This window comes from Notothenia coriiceps, unplaced genomic scaffold, assembly GCF_000735185.1.
Source record: "Notothenia coriiceps isolate Sejong01 unplaced genomic scaffold, NC01 NC01_scaffold00037244, whole genome shotgun sequence".
Lineage (NCBI taxonomy): Eukaryota > Metazoa > Chordata > Actinopteri > Perciformes > Nototheniidae > Notothenia > Notothenia coriiceps.
In genome coordinates this window covers 21,869,472-21,878,374 of record NW_011369945.1, presented here as the reverse complement: position 1 = coordinate 21,878,374, position 8,903 = coordinate 21,869,472, and the positions used below count along the sequence as shown (strand labels likewise).

At 42.0% G+C, this 8,903-nt stretch overlaps 1 protein-coding gene and 1 long non-coding RNA gene across 2 annotated transcripts in view; one reads left to right on the top strand and one right to left on the bottom strand.

Annotated features, from left to right (window-relative positions):
• LOC104965421 (E3 ubiquitin-protein ligase HERC2-like) overlaps nt 1-1,578 on the top strand; it is an 80,367-nt gene extending 78,789 nt beyond the window's left edge. The window contains exons 17-18 of the mRNA XM_010794377.1: nt 1,207-1,209; nt 1,318-1,578. Coding sequence (XP_010792679.1) covers nt 1,207-1,209; nt 1,318-1,578 — 264 coding nt within the window. The remainder of the gene's footprint in view (nt 1-1,206; nt 1,210-1,317) is intronic.
• Nucleotides 1,579-5,668: 4,090 nt separating this feature from the next.
• Nucleotides 5,669-8,903, bottom strand: part of LOC104965002 (uncharacterized) — an 11,338-nt gene continuing 8,103 nt past the window's right edge. Inside the window, exon 3 of the long non-coding RNA XR_800492.1 lies at nt 5,669-5,678. This is a non-coding gene — a long non-coding RNA (uncharacterized lncRNA). The remainder of the gene's footprint in view (nt 5,679-8,903) is intronic.

The following is an 8,903-nucleotide window of genomic DNA, read 5'->3' as shown; positions in this document are numbered from 1 at the left end:
ATTACAAAAAAATATACATCTACAGTGACATTCTGGCGCGTTTTTGTAAGGCATTTTTACTTCCGCATACAAAAAAAGCCCTCTCCACCTGACCTCCTGCGTGTGACGTAAGCATGGGGGAGAGCGGCCGGTTCTACGTAGTAATAAAACATGGATCACAATGCTAATTTTGATACAGAAGGAGGTGGAAAATATATATTCGAATGCCATATGATATATAATTATGGAGCCTGCTAGGTGTCCAAGAGACCAGGAGCAGCCAAGGTTAGAAGAAATATACGGCCATCGGCGAGAAATGGAGGCTTTTTGGTTGGTGTGGAGAACCAGTGTTAGAACAGAGCCAAGCTTCCTTGGTGGAGCTGACCGGCGTTAGCTACAGTTATGTTAGCTAACGCAGTCACATCCACAACATTGTAAAAGTTAGCTTCATATATCCAGGACTATAACTAAAGTAGTATGTGATTAACTATAGTAACGTTACTGGCAGGACTGTTGATACTGATCCATAACAGAAACTAATGCGCAAGTATCAGCCGTATCTCGCGTTACCTAATGCAACTCCACACTACGTCTTACGGTTGCTGTCAGGCCAGTATATATGATATGGCTCTGGGTGCTGGTGTACCGGAAGGAGAGAGAGAGAGAGAGAGCGAAAGGGGAGAGAGAAGGAGCGAAGGGGGGAGAGAGATTGTATACGGTTCTGAATAAACTTTTTGTTTGATAGGCTTCAGCTGTGTGTGTGCTGCAGGGAGGTGGATGCACCTCGCACAACACACCCAGGAACGAAAGCTAGCTCCGGGTCCTTTTCCTGTTAGGGAAACTGTGGACTCGATGTCCTGACAGGCTGGAGTTTGTGCAACCTCCACAAACTCCAGCTCACCATGATTAAAAATGGTGAAATGCAATGTAAAATTACCGAAAAAATACCAGCTCACTAAATCACAACCACTACAAACTACTACCGAGGATTGGGCAGAGAACGAGTCCGAGAAAGTTGCTCCCCCATGTGACGTAATATGACGCGTTTGACGTATGACGTTAAAAAAAAGCAGAGCTCAAAACGGCTTCTTTTCCTCTGAATTCCTGCCCTTATGTCTTGTAAAACATTAACTTTTTTAATTGTAATTTTCAGGCAAGGTTAAGCATAAATATATTAAAAAGAAAAACCTGCAAGTTGCTCTTTAAGTGTGTATAAACATTCTGCAGAAGGTATGTGAGTTGGTATTTAAAAGGTATAGGAGATGGCATTTAAAAGGGATGTGAGTTGGAATAAATAATATTCTTATCTGATGTGCTAGTATCTCCATGTGTCTGCAGGACCTGGTGTCTGCCCTGCAGCAGAGGGTGGGGCTGCTAGCGCGGGAGAGCTCTCGGGACGAGGAGCTGCTGAGGCAGGTTGGCTCGGAACTGATGTGCCTGCAGAGCTCCGAGGGTAAGCTGGAGGGCCTGGTGGAGGAGCTGCATGCTGAGGCCCAACACAGAGTTGCAGAAGCAGTGAGCTTCCAGGCGGAGCTCCACGCAGAGGCCCAGCGCAGAGCCGAGCAGACAGAGAGCCCGCAGGCAGAGCTGCGCAGGTAGGCCCACTCTTGTTATCTGAAAAATGTAGAACAGATGAGCTTTACAAACACTGTTGACATTTAGTAACACTTTCAACATGAGAAAATTAAAATAATAGCTCATGTAAATGATATCTCAAGATAGATTCCTTGTGAGAAATAAAAAACATTTACTATGGATGTTTAATCTGGAATATCAAGAAGACTACATGATAAATAATGTAACAAAAATAGCTAAGAGGGAGAGCAGCGGTCGCTTATTATTTAGATTTCCCTTCAAACGACAAAGGAAAGTAGAAAAGCAAACTGACCGTCCCGCCCCTTAGCCTATCTAACAAAGTGCTGGAGCGCTAGCCAATAGTGCACAGCAAACACCACAGTGTACATTGTACTCTATAAGCAGGGGTGCACATAAGTGCTACACATGCACGGCAACAATCTGAAAGGCGTACCGTCACTTGTGTCACAAAGCGCATTTGCGTACCGACGTACTTGTGAAGGTTTTCCAGAAGGCGGTTAGATCACCGGACGACAGAGTCGATTTCCGTGTGCACAGACAGGGCTGCTGTTAACGTCGGTCTGTACAGCAGCACTGCGCTAAAACAGCTGATCACAACGTTCACATGCTCTGTGGTCTCGAAGCTCTGCACTCCACTACCCCCCCTCTGACATTCGCGATACAGAGGGCTTCATACTCCACTAGCACCCCCCCGCTGACATTCGCAATACAGAGGGCTTCATGGGAACTTTGAGGGGAGCCAGAAGTTGAGGTACCAAACACTGACTCCAGGTACTCATCTGAGTACCTCACTGAGAAAGTTGTGTGTACCCCTGTTTATAACAGAACAAAAAAATAAATAAACACGAATCATAAATGTCAACAATACATGTGGCACAATAGACANGTGTGTGTGTGTGTGTGTGTGTGTGTGTGTGTCTGTGTGTGAGAGAGAGGGGGTGTGTGTATGTGTGAGAGAGAGATAGAGTGTGTGTGTGTGTGTGTGTGTGTGTGTGTGTGTGTGTGTGTGTGTGTGTGTGTGTGTGTGTGTGTGTGTGTGTGTGTGTGTGTGTGTGTGTGTGTGTGTGTGTGCAGCGCCGGTGTAGCAGAGCAGAGTGACAATGAACGGGAGAAAAAGAGAACATGATTGAGTGGGACATTTTGTCAGCCGCAGACGTGAGCTGGAGCCTGGATGGGAGTGTGTGTGTGTGTGTGTGTGTGTGTGTGTGTGTGTGTGTGTGTGTGTGTGTGTGTGTGTGTGTGTGTGTGTGTGTGTGTGTGTGTGTGTGTGTGTGTATAGGGTATACCAAAGAGTCTGAGTCACCCTGCACCCATTCTTTGCTTCTTTATTGGTATTCTAAAGCAGCCTCTTCTGTGCTAACCGGAGCTCTGTTGATGGGGCTGCCATTACCCATAATGCTGCTGATTGTTATAGTATAGTTGATTCAATCATGTTTATATATATATCTATCATAGTGCAGTTTGAGGTCGTCTGCTTGATTTCCCTGTAAACACTTCCCCATATTTACAGATAGCACATGCACCGTCGTATGACTCAAACAAGACTTTCCCCTTGTTTCCCAGTGTCTGAACTTCATTTGTAAATAACCCCTGCACTTGTTATGCATCTTGGAACCATTGTTTGATTCATTTTGGGGAATTAAAAGCTGTGCTGAAACATCTGGTAAGAAAAGCATGACACAACAGGATATACCACATAATGTGTCTTTGATAGTATCGTATGAAGAGGCTTTGAATATCTGAGCAGTTTGAATCAAATTCAATCGTAACCACTCGTTTCTACTCTTACCAGTGTGTCCTTTAGAAGTAATCCAGAAATCAATACCTCATAATTATATTACGCTTTAGAGAAATTGGCTGTGTGTGTGTGTGTGTGTGTGTGTGTGTGTGTGTGTGTGTGTGTGTGTGTGTGTGTGTGTGTGGTTTTGGATGCAAACCAATTGATAAGTTCATACGAGTCTGGCTCATATCATCGATATCTGGAGTTTGGTTTCAATCCTACGGAAGAAGATTAGGGCCGCTTGTGACATTTCCTGACGGAAAGTAATTGTACTTTTTTTTTCTGTGTGGTAATCTCAGGATCCGAGAAAATTAGTCTGAATTCTGAGAAAAAAAATATTCAGACATTTTTCAGAACATCTCAGATTATTGACTTTTTCTCTGAATTTTGAATTTGTTGTAAGAACTAAAAAAAAAACTAAAAAAAACTGTGGCCTTAATCCTCTTCTGTACAATCTGCATCATGCGAAAGCTACGACAATTTATTTATGGTTAGGGGTTCAGCCTTGACAGACACACGTGTGTTGTTCATGGTGCAAACCGTTGTCCCAGTGCATCAGAAACACGGTGCTGGTTCATGTTTCTCTGCAGATAATGATTTCCTGTTTAGCTGAAGAGCTCTGTGCTTTCATTGCTTAAACACGGTCTCGTCGGGTTGTATTAACTCAATGGATGTCTTCACAACAATAGAAATACACCGCTGTGTGTGTGATAGATAGTTTGTAATGGTGGCTCTTCAAAACAAGTGGACATGAACCAATGGTTTATTCAAGAGTGTTTGGGAGAAAAAGACGATTTGTCTTCTAAATGGAGCCACTTAGGCAACAGAATCAAAAGGATTATAGTGTGAAAGGGATTAAAGGCCTTTTGTGACAAGAAATTAAACATCACGCATGAGTGTTGGAACACATTTCTTCGTGTGTATGCACACACACAATCTCATGACACACACAGGGACACATGGAAGGCCTCAGGAGTGAGAAGCACAGCTGCAGTACAGAGTCAGAGGAACAGACTGCTTTCAGAGGACAGATGGCTGTCAGGAAAACGCACTCCCCCAAAATCAATGCTGTAATATTAATTCATCTCACTAACAGGGTACTGAACTCACTCCTCAGGCTGGAGGACTGTGATTTGGTTAATTTTCCGGTACAGATGGTTATGACTGGTGGATATGGAGACTGGTGAATCTCTAAGGGAGATAATAGTCCTTGATTAACGTGAATGATACCTTTATTCAAACTCTAACTCTAAAAGCTGATTTAGAGTGCAATAGAGGTTATATCAACTCAAATATGTATACAGGGATATAGGGTTGGGAGAAGAGTGGAACAGGCTAGCAAAGCATTGTGGGGATTTTAAGACCGCAGAGTCTACACATGTGCAGCCTCGAAATTTCCCGCAACGAAGTACGCCGGCCTCGGTAGAATTCCAAGTATCCTGGACCTTGGAACAGTCCTTCGGCGGCACTCGATGACGTAGTATCCTTGAAATAGTGGCTCTGGAGCAGCTTTCCTCGACATTGAGAAACACCCCCTGTGTTTCAGTCCTGGGAGCCATCTTGTTCCAGTGCTCCAAACTCCTCCTTATATGTGATGTAAGAGAGGGTGGAGTCTCAAACGTCATTGGTTGAATAATATGTGATATACTGTTGGCCAATTTACTCAAAAATTGATTAGTTTCGTGCATTTATGGTTTGATTTGAAGGTACAATATTTGTGTAATTAAGATAATGAAATTACTTAGGCCTTGAGGGATTTATTAGGAAACAATGTCTATTCTTTTGACTAACTTTTCACTGTCATTTCAGAGTCATGATCTGATTGGCCAGGTTGAGCTGGGAGGGCGGGCTCACTTTTTTCAAAATTCAGACTTTTTTTGCATGTCAGACTTTTTTTTCTAAATTATAAGGTTTCTTTTCAAAATGATAAAAAGATTATAGCTTTTTTCCCAAATTCTGATATTTTTTAAAAATTCTGACTTGTTTAAAAAAGTCTGACTTTTCCCCCAAATTCTGACTTTTTTTCAAATTTCTGATTTTTTCAAATTTCAGACATTATTCTCATGATTCAGAGAAATTCAGGAAAAATTAAAAATTCTGACTTCTTCTCAGAATTGTCATGTAGATAAACCGTTGTGATTGGCTTGTCCGAATCCAGACCGATTTTGCATAAATAAACCCACAAACATCTGTAGGTGGAAATGTAGAATTGATTGGTTTCACATTACTGGCTAACAAACAAATATATGGCTGATCGGAATATCTAGACTGCACCATACACAGAGGGTGTTTCTCAATGTTGAGTAAAGCTGCTCCAGAGCCACTATTTCAAGCATACTACGTCATCGAGTGCCGCCTAAGAATGCCCAGCATACTTGGAATTCTACCAAGCCCGGTGTACTTCGTAGCGAGAAATTTCGAGGCTGCACATGTGTAGACTCCGCGGTCTTCAAATCCCCACAATGCTTTGCGCACGGACCAATTTCTCTCATACACCAGCATACTTGCTCACCTGTTCCACTCTTCGTCTAGGAAGTATTCTTGCCTCGCTTCGGAAGCAAGTGACTCGGAAGACATGTGCTCCCAAGCAAGCGTACTCGACATTGAGAAACACCCAGAGTTTTCTGGCCTAATCAACAAGATCCCCAAACTAGTTACTGCCAAAAGGAACTTGTACGGTTATACATTGAGAAAGTCAATGGATGTACAAGATATGCTTTTAGTGTTAACGTCACTTAATGGGAACACGGCTGCTGGTGACAGACACAAACAAGAAAGCGTTGTAAAAATGGATAATGATGGTCTTAAATGTCATGGCACGAACAAGAACATAGTAAATAGGGCTCTAACATTTCAAATAGTAAATAACAGTGTGTGTCACAAGCAGAATTCAGAGCTATCAGAAAATCAGCAGGTCAATCTAATAGACTGCACTTGAAAGCACCACGATGCCTTCATGTGTATTTTCAGAGGATGTGTTCCTGCAAGACATTTTGGCATCTCTTCACAGAGCTTCTAAGTAAGCAATCAATCCTGCCAATCAACCCTTAGTTGTTCAATATATTTATTCAGACAATGTGAGTAGAAATACAGAAATGCTATAAGGCCAACGTTGCAATATTACAACATTTCCCTAAAAACTTACAACAAAAACTCTTTAATTTCTGCACCAGAGACTCCTTACAACAACATCGGAAAGGTCCCAAACAAATGTGCTAATGTTTTTCTATATTTGGGCTTTACAGGGTTCAGTCAGTATAGGTTTTCACATACTACATCTTAACACTTTTTTCAATGAGAAGGGAAAGGTATCCGTATAATCCTGCAGGATATTCCACAGTTTGTATACTGAAGCTTAAGCCTGGGCACACGGTGGGGGTTTGTGTTGTGGATGTGTGAGAAGACATTATGGGGTTGAACAAGAGAGCTCGCAGCCATTCTGGGGATGTGTTGAAATACAACTAGACAAGCGTATGTGGCCTTGTTTCCTCACTCCCTCTTCGCTCTTCGTCCCTGAGCATCTGTTTGCATCCCCTCTCCAAGGCTTCCTGTCTCTCCTCCTTTCTTTCTTATTCTGTTCCCTGGTTACCATGTGGGCACAGTGTGAGATGTGTTTGTTTGTCTCCTCAGGCAGGTGCTTGCAAAGCAGCACGCATACGTTCAAGCAACACATTTACATTGGAAATATAATGCTGCAAACAAGGTGTTTTCACTTGTAATATGTGCAAGAGAACAAGGGAACATTACCTTGGTAGGATTTCTTGTTTCTATTATATTCTGTTTCTATTATATTCTATTCTATGTTATTTACTTGCACTACTTTATCTGTGTTATTGTGTTGCACTGTTGTGATCTAAGATTTTCATTGTCATATCTACACTTCAGTCAGACAACTCACGTGTTTCCGTATGTTTATTAGAAGCAGCATATAGTTTGAGTTTGGCGTCTAGGCTCGGGCCTCATCACTCCACAGATTAATAAAGAACATTGAGTGATGATTAGATAACTATCCCCCGAGTCTACAGGTGGAAGCTGGGGTGGAAGCTGGGGTGGAAGCTGGGGTGGAAGCTGGGGTGGAAGCTGGGGTGGAAGCTGGGGTGGAAGCTGGGGTGGAAGCTGGGGTGGAAGCTGGGGTGGAAGCTGGGGGGGAGCTGGGGCAGGCAAGCAGCAGGAATATGAACGTAGCATTAGCAAGTGAACACAGCAGCAGCATAGCGAGGCAGAGGCAGGAAGACATTGGTGCTCGAGTAGTTAAAACATAACTTCAATCCCAGATACAATCCTAAACACTGTGAGCAAATAGGCTCCATTTTCCAAATAGTATCCCAACGTGACCCGACATGATTTGTTTATTTTGATTGTCTGTGTTTGCAGATGACTCAGGGGGCAAATTCATCAGGCATCAGTGTGGAAATAAATACAAACATCATGAACAGAAAAGCCACAAAGCTATCGTGCATGCATTAGCGTCAGCAGCAGAGAACTGTAAACACATTAACCTGAATGTTTTCAATCATCGTTCACCACGAACACTTTATACATACAGGCACAATATAAAGGAACCACTGCACAACAGACTTCATTCCCATCTCAGTTTATCTGAAAGGAGATAATGCAATGCCTTCTTAAAACAAGCGTGTTTTAAAGGTCTCCTATTGTGCTATGTGTAGGCCAACCCTGTCTCCTAAAAATTACGTTCCCAAAAGACTAAACTGCATTCTCAATTATGTTTAGCTAGAAACGTATTTTCTCCCACGTTACGTTCGTTATGGACGTTTCTTAAATACGTTTATTTTCTACATATCTTTGCCATTTAATGTCTTGCTTATGATAATGATAATAGTCATTTATAAATATCATTTTAGAACACACATTTAAAATCAGTAGGCGAGGCTGTAATTTCTCCAGCTGTTACTCTCATGAGAGGCAGAACATAATAGTTTTATCATGCCAAAAAGCTGCTGTGTCGTTTATTGCACCTCAAACATTAAAACAAATCCAGAGTTACGTGTTTCTGTACTTCCTCTAAGTAGAAAGGACAGATAAGATCTCTGTGGCTTCAGGCTCGATCGCCGTTCAAATGACAGCGTTGGTTTCCCCAAAAGTGGGCGGGGCTTTAAAGTGACGTAAATGTTACTCTCATCTATTATTCAAAACCATTCTATTTATTACAACGTAAATTACATGCCAGTGTTTCATCTTTTTATTACTTATATTTTTATACTTTATTTGCTATGAGTTATATCTGACAGCACATTATGTTTCTGAAGATGTGTAGTCAATTCCACCCTTCAATGTAGCATAAACGTGAACTCTCATTACAGGAACAATACCGGAAACAGACGTAGGAAAGATCCTAAGCTCGCTGATTGGATGTTTTAGCCGTGTAACTAAAGTCTGCTTTAAGGGTTGTTTATATTTCACTTCATTAATCAGAATCTGCAAAGTAACTCAAATAAATGTAGTGGAGTAAAAATACCAGGTTAACCTCTGAATTGTAGTGGAGTAGAATTACAAAGTAACAATGAGCTGTCATGTGGGGATATAT